Here is a 15,912-nt window from a genome sequence, read left to right as displayed (position 1 = left end):
GTTTGGTACATAGGGCTTGAGGGGGGTTAGATCTTAACATGCAGAGAGATTCTTCTGCCCTGCTGCCTTTTGCCAGCTGTGTGACAGACAGTCTGTAGCATGCAAGTGGAGTTAGCGGTAGATGCAGCCTTCCTGTGAGAGGGAGTAATCTGTGCCATGCATGACTAACAAAAACTCGCCACTTGTGAACGCCGTACTCATACCCGCACGACTACAGGCAGAGTGACCCACCTTATTTAATCCAAGTTGGAAAAATGGCAGTTTATTAGCTGCACAAGTTAGGCCTTGAGCGTTTTGCTTTTGGAGCGTGCTTTCAGAACCAATTTAGTAAGAGGATGTTTTCTTGTTCCTGTTGTGTAAGACAGTAAAATATCACACTACAAACATGAACTGAATTGCCCCATTCTTCTGTGATAAAGGTGGATAGTGTTACATCCTTTTCTTCTCTCTACCTTCTCGTGACGAAAGCGCGCTCATGCTTTAGGTACTTGATATAGGTCCTACTCATAAACAAAGCTGTCCATAGGTTATTTGCTACCTTTCTGTCCCTGTCTTTGCACATGTAGCTGTTTATAAATTTTATTCCATGCAAGATAGCTCAACTCTGGCACACCAAGTAGGAGGTAGTGTGTTGTGTACCCGCTTTGTATAGACTGTTATGCTCTGAGCAGCAAATCAAATTCAGTTTCCTGTTTATTCTTACTGTTTTTAAAAGCAGCGCAGGCTCATGGGCAGTGCAAGTTCCTCACTCAGTATTGTGAATATAACACTGCCATCCCTTGGCTGTTGTTGAAGTGAGGGAGCAGATTAATGAAATAGCATGCGTAGCTTCTGTTGGTAGCGATGACAGCGTAGATGGGAGCTGGCGGTTGTTTGCCATGAACCTGTGGCCTGGGGATGGAGTTGTCAGGGGTGTCCTGAGGATGCTTTGTTCTAGCAAGTAACTCACATCCAGGCGTCAGGGTGCTGTGCTGGTGGGGCTGTCAGCCACGGTGGTCTGGGATTTTGCCTGTGCACAAGCTTGATAAATGACAGGGCTTTTTCTCCTCTGCAGCTGCATTTTATTGTAGAGCACAAAACAAAATGCCAGATCTAGTATGAGATTTTCAGTGTTTTTGGAATTGTGGTTCTAGCAAGCTGTGCAAAAGTGAAAAAGTTAAAATGAGTAAGTGTCTCATAGTAGAAATATAAACAGCTGGAATATGTGTCAGCCTCCCATCCCCTGGGAGCCTGTTGGATTGTTCTCTTTGATTTTACATCTCCGCAGAAATTTATGGTCTCGGCTCCTTTTATTTATGACATTGCAATCCTCGTTCAAGCAATTGATTGAAATACAACGGTGCCAAGCTGCAAGCTTGTATTTTAGGAAGGTTGAAGTTTAGAAAGCAAACCAGCAATGAAAACAGTCACATATTGAAAGCTGCACTGGAATCCGTACTGAGGTTGGCCATGTTCCTATGTTCCTAAACTTTTTCAAAGTAAAGAATTATAATGACAAGGATTTATACGTCTTCTCTCTTTTAAGCTGCCTGGTCTAGCTAAAAACGTACTGTATGCTAAATACTCAATCTTTACTAGCCCTGCAAGGGCTAACTTTTGCTTGTAACAATGTTAGCCCCTGTTTTTCTGGCTCAGATCCAGCAGTGCTGATGCACTATGTCATTACTGTACTGTGGGCAGCGTAATACATTCTTTCTCAGCTACTTGAATGTAACAGTAGTTGTTTTCTGGAATTGCAAGCAAGAAATTGGGGGGCTCATAATTTTTGGCTACCAATGCAGTGATATTGGTTAAACACTTAAGCAAAGATTAAATATTTTTCCCTTTGAAAATGTCAATGAATTAATTTCCATCATCTTGCACTAATTCAAAAAAACCCTTGTACTATCTGGAATGAATTCAGAAAAAAGAATAATTGGAGATGTAATTCTGCCTTGCTGATGCTGAGCGTGCTGCTGCAGCATAGTGATGTGTGTGGCATCCCAGCGTTATGATTCCTGGCTTACTGGTGTATTAAGACATTGCATGCTAGGCAGATACACCAGAGGCAACTGAAAAGAAAAAAAATGTAAATATATATATCAAATTACTGGTATTCAGTGATGACAGGATGTAAGAGAATGAGGCAAGGTACTTTACTGTGTAACTTTCTGTACAGCAGGGACCTAGTTGCTTTTTTTCTTTTGCCCTTAATAGATGTCCAGAAGTAACAGGTTTTGCTGTGTGGCTGTAGTGCACAGGTAGCAGTCCCACAGCACCTGGTTATTTTGTGATCCCGCAGCTGTGGGGTTGGAGACATGGAACACAGCTGACCTCTGGTATCTTAAAACTTCAGCTGAGCAAGTGCTCTCCTAGAAACCATCTCAATAGCAGAGAAGGATCACTAGAACAGGTTTAAGTTGCTGCTGATCCTCTGCTGAAGATCGTTGCTGCTACGGCTGAGTTGACAGAAAATGGATAGGTGTCGATCCTTCCAGGGAGAGCCCAAGATTTTGGCTTAACTTGAGATGGCAAGGATGAATTTGTTAAGATGCCAGACCACAAGCTGAAACATCTGAGATGTAACCAGGTACTCCCCTCTGCCCTTTCTGCCTTGAGGTGGCAGTTTCTGCAAGGCGAGGAAGGGTCTCCCCAGCAACAAAATTATGGATAATGAAAGTATTGAAAAGCTTGTTTTTATGAAGCAGCAGTGTGAGGCTGGAAGCAGAAAAGAGTGGTGGTGTGGCATGGGAAGTGACTACACCAGCAATCAAAACTTCCCTGTTAGGTTCATTTCTGTACTGAAGCTCCACTGGCTAAAACAAGTTGGAAAACGAAGCTTTCAGTAGAGGTGGGCAACATCACAAAATTGGGGTCTGGGGAGGGTGCAGCAGGAGCTGACAGAGGCATGGTGTTGAACCAAGCAGGCCCCAGTCACAGGCTGTAGGGGCAGGGGAGGTAAGCAGGTGGTGGGATGCAGGTGGGAGCTTGGGGCAGAGGTAGAAAGTGGAGCAGGTTCAATGCCAGCCTGATGTAACAGGGGGTTTGAAAGGGGAGGAAAACCAAATAGAAAGCTGCAAGAGGAGCTGGGGAGGACCAGGAGGCTAAGAAGTGTTTTCTGTGCTCACTCCTAGCTTCCTGTGGGTCAGGTCACTTTCCCAAGCAGTGGGGAGCCTCCCTGACATCCCTGGACCCTGATATTTTCCTGGGGTGCCCAGAAACCCAGAGAGCCTGATTTAATACACCCAAGTCCTGTCGCCCTGGATAGCAAAGTGAGGTGGTGTGTGAGAGTGGGAGGAGCAGGGACAGTCTTCCCAGCTTGTGGCATCAGGTGGGTGTTTGGGAGGTGGGCTTTGGCTGGCTCTGTGGCTCACTCAGCCTCTTGTCAAACTTTTGCTCCTGTTTTGGCCAGCAACCCACCAAGCTGTGTGACCAGCTTGACTGTTCTAAATGGGGAAGGGTGCAACCTCTAATTAAAAAATCTAATTTTTCAAAGTAATTGAAACTGTTGCAGAATTTTCAACTTACTGTGTCAGAGGCTGTTAAAAAAAATTCAGAAACTTGGGTGGAAATTGCATCTTCCTCTTAACTGTGGAGTACATAATGCCTTGGTTTTTAGGTGTGGAGTTGTAGATATTTACTTGATGGTATTCAAACACAGGAAGGGTTCATGTATACTGCTGCTTCACATGGTTATATAAAGGCTGTTTTAAAGAGAGACTGTGATAATTAAAAATAGCATATGCTTTTACTTAGTAGAAAATAGCTGCAATTGTTTTGTGTATAACATAAGCTGTTTCTTCAGTGAAAATACCGCTTTTTGGGTTAGAAAAAGGTTAAGTGGTTATGTTTAGCTTGCTCTTTACATTAAGTATCAGGTATTGAGTGTAATTACTGGAGATTAAGATTTTGTTTGGAAGTTAGCTAACACATTGGTTAATGTCTTGTAAATGCTATTTGTGTCTTAGAGTGGAAAAAGAGTTATCCTTTAAAAGAGCATGTATTGTCTGGTACTTAGATACTTGGGTCCTATTGTACCCAGTTATTCCTGTTGTAAGAAAAGATGGCACTCCTTAAATGTCTCTAGAGCATCCTGAGTTTTGAGCTGAACTAACCAGCACAAAGGCATGTGAAGGCTCAAACACAGCATCGATGCACAGCAGTAAAGGCTGTTCAGCAGGCAGCTGCCTCCAGAGCCTGCTGCATCCTTCTGGCAGAGCCTGGGAAGGGTTATAACCACCATAACTTCAGAAACCTTCTGTTCCTGCTGAGATGCTCTGATCCTTCCCTTGCCTGAGTCTTTGGGGATATTGACCAATGAAGATCTCTTCATTCTGCCATTTCTCTTGTCTGCAGAGCTCAAAAGTCCAGCCTCTGCTTTTATGACCCAGATCTGTTGGAGGAAACAAATTTCAGTGGTGCTGGTCAAGCAGTCTTGGAGCCGTTCCTTTTGCGAATGGCGAAATTGGCCTCTGCTGCGGCTGTGATGATGGCTGGTCCAGTGTTGCTCCAGCAAGTAGAGGATGAATACTTCAACAGTCAGGCTGGGAGTGGGGGCTGATGTCCTATCACTGCTTTATATCTCAAAAGTTAAGGTTGCCTGACGCTTTCAAGCTTCAGAGCATGTTTCATCCCAAGCTATGTAGCTGTTCAGTATTTCCAGTTCAACTCAGAATATGTTTCTTGCCCATATGAATGTCTATGTCACTCTATATAAATGAATTGCAATTACAGTGCAGGCTGTGTTTTTATATAGTGTGGTCCCCCCTGCATGGGCATTTGTGGATTTTTCGTGTGGGCAATGTGACAGAGGTGATTGCTTCCAGGACTGATGATGCAATGCTCTCTGTTCGCCTTGTGAAAGTGCCTGATTTCTGCAGTGTCTCATGCTGGAAGGGTGCAAACAGGCCACTTGTTTCACCCTTTGATCTGCAGGCGTTGGGAATCTGCGAGTTACTGCAGTGTCCACAAAAAGGAGATGAGGAGAGTCTGCTGTCAATCTTGTGTTGCCACCTACGTATCTGTTATTCCATTTAAAAAAAAAAAAAAACCCCAAAAAACTCCACAAATCAATAACTGCTGGAAACAACTGCATTAGGGTTTTTTTGATTGAGCATATTATTTCATTCCAGGCATATGTTAAAATGTATACAGTGAGTCATGAAATCACAGCTACTGGCAAGCATAAAACTTGCTCAGAATTACATCAAGCATTTTACATTTATTTCCCCTGCCCTGACTGTCTTTACTCCTAATTTCCAACTGAGATTATGATGCAGTTATTAATTAACTCATTATAGGTTAAATGAGTAATCTTTGAGGCCTTGTTTTAGATCGCAGCGCTGTTTAACTATGCAGCACAATCACATTAATTATAGTATGTTTGGTTTTTTTAATATAATCTGGAAAATATTTTCCCTGTTTTACATCATGTTTATAATAGAGGAAGTTCTGTGAGATATTAAAAGAACCAGAAATTTTTTTTTTTTTGTGTAGCCACTACTAGAATATTAACTAAACTCTCCAATATTTAAACAAAACAAACCCCCCAAACCCTGACATTATCCGGCGGAGCGTACTGCCATTTTTCATAAGACAGTTTGCTCAGGTTGTACAGATCTTCAGTGGTCTCTTGAAAACACTCCAGGTGCTGAGTCATGTGCACGCTCTTGCTGAGCTGCTGTTGGGAGCCAAGAAGGATTGTTGAGAGAGGAATATTAAAATAGTCTGTTTATGACGGCCATTAATACAGCTGGTGCGGAGGGTACAGCAGCCTTTCATGAAAGGTGGCTTTACAGCAGAGTCTAACTGGGAGGCTGCCCTCAGCTGGGATGTGTTTTTGTCTTGTTTGGATGTAACTGGTCTCTGCTAGTCTGTAAAGAGTGGTGAGAAATGCTGGGCTCATACATTTTAGCGGGGAAGGGAGGATTTTTAGTACTGTTCAAGTGTTTAATACAGCGCCTAATTTTATAGGTGGTAAAATTGGTTTTCCTTTAGCAGCATCACTTCTGAAGGGTTAATGTTTACCTTCCATCCTGCTGCAGGTAGCATGAAGTTCAGCTGAGCTGTAAAGTCAGAAAGATACAGGTGGAAAATACCTTTGGAAGAGGACTTTGTTAGTCCTCATTTCATGCTTCATTAGCCGCCCTGCTGGAGGACCCTCCCGCATTGTTACGGGTCAGGAGCCTCCCGCAGTGTTGGGGGATAGGGGACATCTCCTTGTCCAAGGGCTGTCATATTCGGACCACCTGCATTTGGGGTGGAGTGTACCCCCTCCCCTTGGCTCTCCTGGCACTGGCCTTAACTAGAGAAGGAAAAGACGGCAGCAATTATGGCACACACAATTAACGAGCTTCTAATCTCCAGCCTTGCGTGTAATTGCTGCTGTCAAATACAATTAGTGTCTGCCCAAGTTCCCTTCCCAGGGGGATGGCCAGGCGGTGGCACAGAGGGGAGGAGGGGGGTGAGTGTCTGAAACTTTAGGAGAGTTTATGTTTTCTATTTGCCCCCCTAATAATCCCGACTCCTCAAATTGTGTCCAGAAATGTTAATCCAGAGCATTAAGGAGACATGGTGGCCAGCAAAGCAGGCCTTGAGGTCTGCCATTGGGTTAACTCCGTGTCTTCTGTAAAATTTGTCACCTGAGACTATATCAGCTTAACTACAATTCAATCAGCACACTTCAGGGATTTAGTTATACCTTCATGTGAGCCTGACGGAGTTACAGCATGTTGCCTGTCCTGTCACGGCAGCTGAGGCTGGAGTTGCTGATCACCTCCCACGTGTAGTTTGGGGAGTTGGGACGTGGGCTGGGGTTTCTCCTGCCCCCACCAACCAGACCTCTGTGAACACCCAGCACTTGCAGCTTCTCCAGGTTTGGTGGCTCGGGACCCTCAGTTACACCCCAAAGCCCTGCAGGCACTCTGCGAAGCCAAGGCAGATTTTGGTTGCTTCTTAGGCGGCTGCTGAAGTCTGTCACATTCCTGTCAAAAAGGGCATTTCACTGTCCTGCTGCTGTGTATGCACCTTTTTGCAAACTGGTACGGAGCAAGGTGATGTGTGTCCCTGGCCCCAGCGCTGGGTTCTGCTCAGGGCCGCGCAGGGAAGCCGATGAGCGTGCCGTGCAGACACCTGCGGCTGTAGGAAGGTCAATTACACAGAACATATGCAGATTGGAATCTGCACTATATATTTGCTGCTGCAGAAACACTTGAAGTTTTCATTGTAGTAATTCTGTCGGGAGTATTTCTTGTCTCTGTCCTATAAAGCCGGATACAGCTGCTACTCTGACTCAAGTTGCATCAGGCTCAGAGGAAGAGAAAAATAATCCAATAAGTAGCCTCGAAATGTAACCTGAGATTACTTCTTCCATGCACTGCAGTGGCTCGGGTGTGAGGTCCTGAGTTGTCTCACTTTTCTGTTTCCAAGATGCATGATGATGATGAACTTAAGTCTTGGTCATTTTAGGGTGTTATCCAGTGTAACTTTGAAGATAAGTATTTTGATGAGATAAACCTTTTTGCTAATGGCGCTTGCTTTTTCCTAAATATATATTTATGTGAAGCTACTTAAAGGTTTTGGGTGTGGAGAAAAACCAAAGTGAGATGTGGGGGATTTGGGGGGGGTGATAGATACGCTGTGCAGCACAGCCACGTGCCTTGCCAAACAACTATTGCTGTTGTGTGTGCTGGGTGTCTAGACATGCAAAAACCACCTAGGCAGAGTTCTGATTTTGCTCTGGATAAAATTTGGGTGCCCTACATTTAACCTATGCCTGGGATTTAGCTGTTCCATTAGCTCTATGTTATGGTGTTTGTTGTTGTTGTTTTGGTTTGGGTTTTTTGAGTTTTTTTGGTGGTGTGTTTTTTTTAAAAAAAACTTTTTTTTTTTTAAAAAAAAGGCTTTACTGAAACTTGTGCTATTCCTGCTGTTTTTTAGTGTCTTTGTAGGACTTCTCTGTACCTTTCCTTCTGTCAGATTCATGAGTCCCTTGCCCCACATATAAAAAAAAGCTGTGTACTGTTCGATCCAGTTAAGTCCCAGCTAATCACTGATGGTAAATTCACTCGTGTCTTTGTAATGAGTTCTGGCACGTGAGTTTGAAGTGAGTCATTGGAAGGGCCCTTGGAAGTACCATCTTGTTAAATCTGTTGTAGCCTGTTTTGTGTAGATTGGAGCCAAGCTTGGGCTCAGAGATTAAAAATAACAAATCCCTGTCCTGTCTTCAGGGATTATAGCAAAAGGTTGACCCACCAAATCTACCCCCAACAGGAAAATACTGCTTTTCCTCTTAGATGATAATTTTCATCCTGCTCTCCAAAAATGCAACAGGAAAAGTGGATCAAGCTGTGATCATGGGAGACTTTTAAGACCACAATAGAATGTGAACTCAAAACCCGCACAAAGAAAATGTTTGTCTCTAATTGTTTTTTGTACCCATAATGCTTAGTATGATAAAACTACCTTCTTTCTCCTTTATTTTTCAATCATGATTAGACTTTAATGTTGTTAAAGCTTATAAGTGAGTTTGAGCTACTGTCTCGTTGAAGAGAAGATGGAGCTGAAATTTTCAGTGAGGCATTGGACGGGGTTTTTTAATGTGTCTGTCATTATATGTTAACCTCTGAACTAGGACACGACGTCTGTTTTATGGCTGACAACAATTTAAAAGTATACATCTTGACATCATGGATAAAGGAAGAAGGGGGAGTGGAGAAAAAAATGAATTAATGATGTTAGCAAATATTAGTCTCTGTATTTCCATTTTGCTCAGAAAGTGGCTGTCAGGCTTTGAGGCCGTCTGGTGCAGCATTGTCAGTGACAGCCAGTCGAGATGCGATTGTACCTTGAATTGAGCCGGTCTTTTATTGACAAATACAGTGCACTGAGGCAGGGATGAGGATGCTCTGCTGTCTGTTCCGGGAGGAGTGTGGCTTTTCTCCTGGCATTCCTGGTGACATTTGAGAAGGATAGTTCTGGGCTTAGTGGAGTTTCCAGCGCCAGTCCGTGAGCACATTGAGAGGCAGGGGAGTTGAAAATGTCTCTTAATGAGTACGTATGCTGCATACTGAAGCACATATTTGCCCGTGATTTATGCTAGCTTTGGTCAACCAGATCCACCTACCAAAGTTAACTGTCAAGAGTAATAGTGATTTTGATATCAGCCATAATTGTACACAAGCATCAAAGAATCAATGGGCAAGAATTAGGGGAAAACACGAGATATTCCAGTGCCTCGTAGGGCATCTCTTACACCTCTTTATCATCTCTTCCTGGGTCTCTTACGTGCCACTGCCTGTGCTTTGGCACTTCAGTGCAATCCTCCAAGGTTTCTTCCCAGGCTGTCACAAATTCCCCTGTATTCCCAGTTTTTAATCAGCAGTTTGAGGGCAACCCCCTCACCCTTATGAAGCCCACAGTAATTTTGCCTTTTCTATAGCATCTCTCTTACGTGGTCCTGACTGCAGATAATGCTGCTGTCATCTCTCTGGGATTCAGGTTGCAAATGATGGGAGCCTGGGATCATGTTATTTCTTAAACATCATTAGTTACATGTGTATCTGCAGTGCTTTTGGACAGCACTGCCAGCAATGGAAGAAATCGAGCTGGCTTAATTGAGAGCCACATAGTTAATTATTAGTGGCTTTTTTTAGAGGAGGAGAAAGAGAATGTGCAGTGTCAGTTTTTAATTTCATTATGGTTTGCAAGCTACTGTGACTTTAAACTCACTGGTCATTATCTGTGTATATGTAGCATTTTCTTTGTATTTCCAAACCTAACAGCCCTTCTCTGCTCTAGAAATGTCAAGAGATTTAAGAAGGAAAGTGCATCTGCACATTACTGATCCCTCCAGCCTGTATGAGTGACAAATAAAAACACAAAACACTTGTTCCTGTTAGTACAATAGCTGTGACGTGGTTTGGAAGGAGCAACGGCTTCCGTCCTACCTCTTTCATTATCCAGTTTGGTATGTCATGCTGAGATATTGCGTGCGAGTCCCTGGCATAGATATTGGAAGTGGGCAGATGAGCTCATGGTATAGGCAAGTTGTCAAGGGCGTCTGGAAAGAAACCAGTTTGTATCAGTGTCAAGGCAGAGTTTACGTTTTTGGGAAGAAGCGTTCCGTATAGCCTGGACAGATTCCCTTTTTGGAAGTCCAGTGGTAATGAATGAATGGTGGAGCCATGATGCTGTCTTTCATGGCTTTGCAGAGTAGGGGCGCACATTAAATCCTGAGAAGATAGCTGAGACTCTTCCTGTACATTTTTCATAAACTTGTTCTACATATTGAGGACTGTGATGGAATAAGCTTGGTTCAACATTCATAAATTGAATATTGAGTTACCTATTTCTGTGTGAAAGAGATGAGATAAAAGCTACTTGGACAAAGTAACCTGTATACGAATTAAAAGCCAGAGAAGATTTTGCCTGTGCACTTTTGGGAAAGCCTTTATCGCTATGTTTCCCGATGACCTTATGTGTACTCAATCAACATGATTAATCCTTAGTAGAAATGCATTGGTTGTGCAAAGAAGGTGAACTTAATCCAAGAAACCTTTTTTACAATTTCTGCCTCTAGAAAGATGAAATGTATTTTCTCAAGTGTTGTTTCTGACTTTGAAAAAAGCATCAACCAAAAACTGGAGTGGGAAGAGATGAAAGAATATAGATTAAAATTTTTTTGTAGCTTCTTGATACTGGTTGAGTGACCGCTATCCCTCAGTATCAAAGAAGATAGACTAGTTGTGAGTATAGCTTCTTTTTATAAAAATAGCTCTTGCGTGTACTAGCAGATGATCTGAAATTAATTTTCGTTATAAGAGGTGTAAAAATCATTGACGGACAGTAATCTTCTCTGCTAAATAATTTTTTTGAAGAGGGGCATTGCACTGAAAAGATTCTGAACCCCTTTCCCTTCACAAAAGGAGAATTTTTTTGTCACCTTTTACTCTATAGAGAAAGCCTACTTGCCATAGAATAGTTTTCAAAGCCAATTTCCTTTCAGTTTATTTTTTTTTTTAAATAAAGAAGTATGTCTCTGATATCTGCAAACCCAAATATTACAGCTTTGGGCTGGTACAGGAGACCTGAGAGGTGGAACTGGTTGGCTTAAACGGGGCAGAATGTAAATGTGTTATAGGGAAACAGTAAACTGATTTAAAACAGAAGCAACCTAGGGGACAGGAAGAAAGACAAATGTAAGCATTTTTATTTTAAAAAAAATCAACATCTTTCTAGGTAGAATTCTGATGAGGCAGCAACACTTTTGGGTGTAATCAGCAATGTATTGCAGCTGCTGAGACACTGCTAGAAGTTGAGATGGCTTTCCTTTTGCTTCTGATTTTATTCACCATGGGTGTGATAATTTCTCATCACAGAAATCCACAGAATAGTCCACTGCCAGCAGCATGTTGCAATTAATGGGCTGGTTTTATAAGGAATTACTGCTGCGAATTGCAAACCAGTTTTGTCTGCTTACCTGAAGACAGAGATACTAGATGCCCTTGAAGAACTAGGGTTTCTGGTGCCCTGCACCCCCTAATAGGGTCAGGCTTTCAGACAGCAGGCACTTAGCCCTTTCTGAAAGTCTGGCATCAATGTAAAGTCAGCCAATTGAAGATCCCAAGCTGCAGGATGTTTTTTTTGAAAAGGTAGGCCTGAGGCTCCATATCGATCAATCATTATTCTAATTGTTCATTTCTATTATGGTGGGAATCATTCAGAATCCTAGAGTTCCTGGGAGTAAATCATTTGGAAATGCTGCCCATTATAAAATTTAATTTTAAATCTATATTAAGTAGATTTATAAAGGCAAGCATTGCAATCTAGTAACATAGCATTATGCTACCTCACAGAGGCTGGGCTTTTGGGCCCTAAGGGGCCATGGCTGGGAGTGCTGCGGAGGCAGAGCTTTGGCTCATGAGTGGGACGGCCAGGCTGCCAAGTCTACCTTTCAGGCAATCCTGGGCCACCTTCAGAGGAGCATTGGTCCAGTTTGCTGAGAGATCCATCCAGCTGTTCTGGATGGAGTTGGGTCATGGGGTACTGTCTGTCGTGCAGATGAAGCTTCCAGAGGGGCTGATCCCACCTCTGGGCAGGGGAAGGGGTGGAAGATGGCAGAGGGGTGGCACAGGCTGGAATAGGATGTGAGCCAGGATGCTGGACCAATCTTTCTTTTTCTTTCAGACAACAGAGAAGAAGGGAAGAGAAAGCAAAACTGCATTTGGAGGCCCAGTTGTCAGCTCATTATATCAAGAAGAAACAATCAGGTGATTATCTGCACTCGAATTAAAACCAGTATTTTTCTAATGTCATTTTTTTAAGTTTTTTTTTTTAAATATTGCACAAGTGTGGTGGCAACTACAACAGGATAATAAATGACAGGAAAGAACTTTTCAGGTCCATAATCATTTAAATCAATAACTGCCTGTATCATTGCCAGGTAGTAACCTTTCCCTAGCACAAGATGTGGGGGAAGGGCAAGCCTTCCCATTTTTCAGTTATATGGCTTAAAAAAGGTAATACTGGATATTTTTAATAGAAAGCTATTCAGACACTACCTTTTTCAAATAGTTATTTCTTTACCAATACATTCATTAAGGATTGTTCAGTGAAGGCTTTAATGTTGGACAACGGCCTTCAGGGAGAGTTTGTACCTTATATCAAATTAATTTTTTCTAGCTTCTGCAGCTAGCATGGCAGAAATGCATTTACTGAACTAGAATGTCTGCTATTTAAAAACTGTCAAGGTGCAAGTAGTAAGTGACATTAGCTACTGAATAAGGACAGCTGGGTTTTCTTGTTTGGTTGGTTTTTTACTGTTCCAGACTACTAATCATAGGTATAATATTAACTGCAATACCTAAAGGATTGCCTGGAGGATCTTTCAGAATACAGCATCATGTTTTTAGTTAAAATGAAGAGTCAGGGAAGACTACTTTTTTTGAGCAGTGTTTGCTGTCATGTTGCAGTCACCCATTTATGTGTATGTGATCCCATTTGTTTTATTGAATGTCTTGCATCGTTTTAGTCCCAGGAATTTAAAAGATAAACACTGATTTCTCTACACACAGCCTCCCAAACTTGCTGGGAACTTTCCCAAAGAACTCTAACACAGCATTTCTTTGATTTGTCACAAACTAATGAAAAATAAATCTTGACCAGGTGGCTCTAAACCCTCTGCAAGGACATCAGGTAGAAATTGCAACGGCTGTGTCCCAGGTAAGCCAATAGAGTGGCAGTTTTGTGCTCGGCAGTGGTGCAGGCACTTCCCTTGGTGTTGCAATCTGCTCTGTAGCAGGATGGAGCAGTTGGCCAGGAGTAGCTTTTACTGCCTCGCATGGAGAGCCAATACATCTTTAACTTTCCCCTGGACCTTGACCAGAGGTGGTCAGGCATGACCCTGGTTTAACACACTGTTTGAGAAATAGCACTTCTACTAGCCACCAGCTCCTTTCTTTTCCCTGCTCTGTCAATGCAGCGCTCAGCCAACATCCTTGATATCGTAGGTTGACCTTGTGGTTTAAATCCTGTTTGGGCTCTTTTTAAGAGCAGAGCATATCAGTGCTGCCCAGTGTAGGGTGCTAAGTATGAGCTATGCTTAGTCCTACAGTGCTTTCAGAGTCTTGGCTATCCCAAGTATTGCCGGTGCCTTGTCATGGATATGAAATACAGCCTAATACACAGGAAAACAGAGTTTGCTCTGGTTTCCTTGACTAGTCTGAATCTTCTTGTCATATGTTTTTTATTTTATTTCCATGGGAACATGACTTGTGCAGGACTTGAAGATAAGTACAGCTCCAAATACATTTTTTTCCAAATATACTTTGAGGAACATATGTGCTGTATGTTTAGTATAGCATAGATGTAGTCCTTACAAAATGAAGCTGTAGGCAGCTCTGCGTCTCTAACACAGCTGGAATAGGGTGATTCTGCTAAAGTGAGTTAAATCAAGTTTCCTGACTGCTGGCAGAACAGAAACTCATGTGGTCCATTAGCACAGCTTGTCTTGCAGGCGTCAGTGTCTTCAGTTGAAAGATAGAAGTGAGCAAGTGTAATCGTAATCTCACCCACACTCAGGTTGTACAGCATCAGCTTTCTTGGGGAAGTTACCCGTGTATTATGGCTTTTGTCTACTGTTCATTCTTTTACTAGAACAGGGGTAAATTTATGCAAATATAGGCACTTCTCTAATGGCGATAATTATAATAGTAAAAGCATAGCCCTGAACAGCAAAATGGCACTGGTACCAAATCTGCAAGCAGATGAGCCAAAGAAGGATGGCTCTAGACGTTGTCATCCAAGTTTATCTAGAGCAGGGAGTGAATTGATTTTGATAGTCCTACCACTCACTGAGAAGGATGACTTTTCTGAGGCTGTGAGTAGTTTCTTAGAAGAACATAAGGTTAGCATTCAGTAATACTTCAATGCATTTGTAAATGGAATGTGGTCCTAAAATTAGGTATTTTCTGTAGAGGAAGAAAATTAAAATGTTTAAGGGGAAAGAAAACTTAATAGCTTGAGCCAGGATAAACTTAAACACATTGATAGTTACGGGTAAGCCCCATGCTGAAAGTTCAGTGTGTATGTGTATGCTACCTCAAAACCTAAGATCTGAGAAAAGAAACTTTGATGCAGACTGTTTTATTGACTCAGTTGTCTATGGTGGGCCTTACTGAAGCTTTACAACAAGCTTGGAAAACCTGGAAAATGAATCAAACCACTTTAATGTCTGTTTCCTGAGGATGTTGATAGGATAAATATTTTCTAGTTACAGGATCATATTAAGGAAGCCTTTTTTTAAGAAAAAAATCCACCGTTTAGATGCTAAAAACTAACTCAAATCCTCATCAGCCCTAGGTTCCAACAGACTGATGCAAGCCATTTCTCAGCAGGCATTACTCTGCCAAACACAGCCTACCATATGCCCTTTAGGATTCCACTGATGCAAAGGCGAGAGAAGGCTGTCTAATTTTTCTGGAGCTCGGTGTCTTCACAACCTTGCCTTGACCCAAGAGATAGACAAAAATGCAAGTGACAAGTTTTGAAGGTTCACCTAAGCAGGTTGAATTATTTTATTCTTACCAGAAGCTTTTGAAGAGTTTAACAAATGATTAACCTCCTCCAAGCTGCTGCTGTGTACTATGAAGATGAGAGATCTTGGTTTTAGTGTAAACCACTAGTTTACCATTAGCAGTAAATTACCAAGCAAAGCAGCAATGCCATTGCTTTCAAGCTGAGTGTCTAAAATTGTGTCTAAATAATACTTACATTCCTTTTGTGGAATTAAATGCTTGGGTTTTAAGGTGCAAATCTATAAGTGTTGGAGAAAGTGGAGTTACCATACCCTACCCTACCTAAATTCAGGTGGACCAGAAGTTGGAGGAACTGGGTTAGTGCCAGGGCTGATTTTGCCTTATCACTAATTATCTCAAATGTTTCTGCTTTGAGAACAAGACAGGAAAATGGTCAGTCTGGGTCACAAAAGTACATTGCACTGATTCCAACTAAATTCAAGAGCATCCATAGAAACAAGTTATACCGATCTAATTAAATGAATTTAGAAAGAGATTCAGTTAAATCACTGCAATTTGTGTGTTCATAGATCAATCCTCAAATCAGGAGAAGGTCTCTGGAGCTAATGAGGCATAGCAGTTATTTACTTTGGGGTGCTGGGCACTGGTCATCAATTAGGAGTCATTAATAAACCCTGGCAATAAAGAGCTCAAGCACCCCCAGTGACTAATGGGGAGCAGTTGCCGAATGTATTAGCATAGTGCTCTGCTTCTGTGTTCCTCTGCATATCACTTACCTCACTTCGGGCATTACATAAAGATAACTCGGAGGTTCCCCTGGAAGGAAGGATTTAAGAATTATCTGTGATTTCAGGCTGGCGGTAGTGGTGGGGTTTTTTTTAACTGCTACATAAAGCTT

General features: G+C 42.3%; 1 protein-coding gene across 2 annotated transcripts in view; it reads left to right on the top strand.

Annotated features, from left to right (window-relative positions):
• Positions 1-15,912, top strand: part of ACBD6 (acyl-CoA binding domain containing 6) — an 89,870-nt gene that overhangs the window by 14,346 nt on the left and 59,612 nt on the right. For both annotated transcript variants that reach the window (XM_064454516.1, XM_064454515.1), the window contains exon 4: positions 12,166-12,248. In XM_064454516.1, the coding sequence (XP_064310586.1) occupies positions 12,166-12,248 (83 nt within the window). The remainder of the gene's footprint in view (positions 1-12,165; positions 12,249-15,912) is intronic.

Source organism: Phalacrocorax carbo, chromosome 6, assembly GCF_963921805.1.
Source record: "Phalacrocorax carbo chromosome 6, bPhaCar2.1, whole genome shotgun sequence".
Taxonomy (NCBI): Eukaryota; Metazoa; Chordata; class Aves; order Suliformes; family Phalacrocoracidae; genus Phalacrocorax; species Phalacrocorax carbo.
The sequence above is the reverse complement of the archived record's forward strand: the minus strand, read 5'-3'. Positions and strand labels throughout refer to the sequence as shown.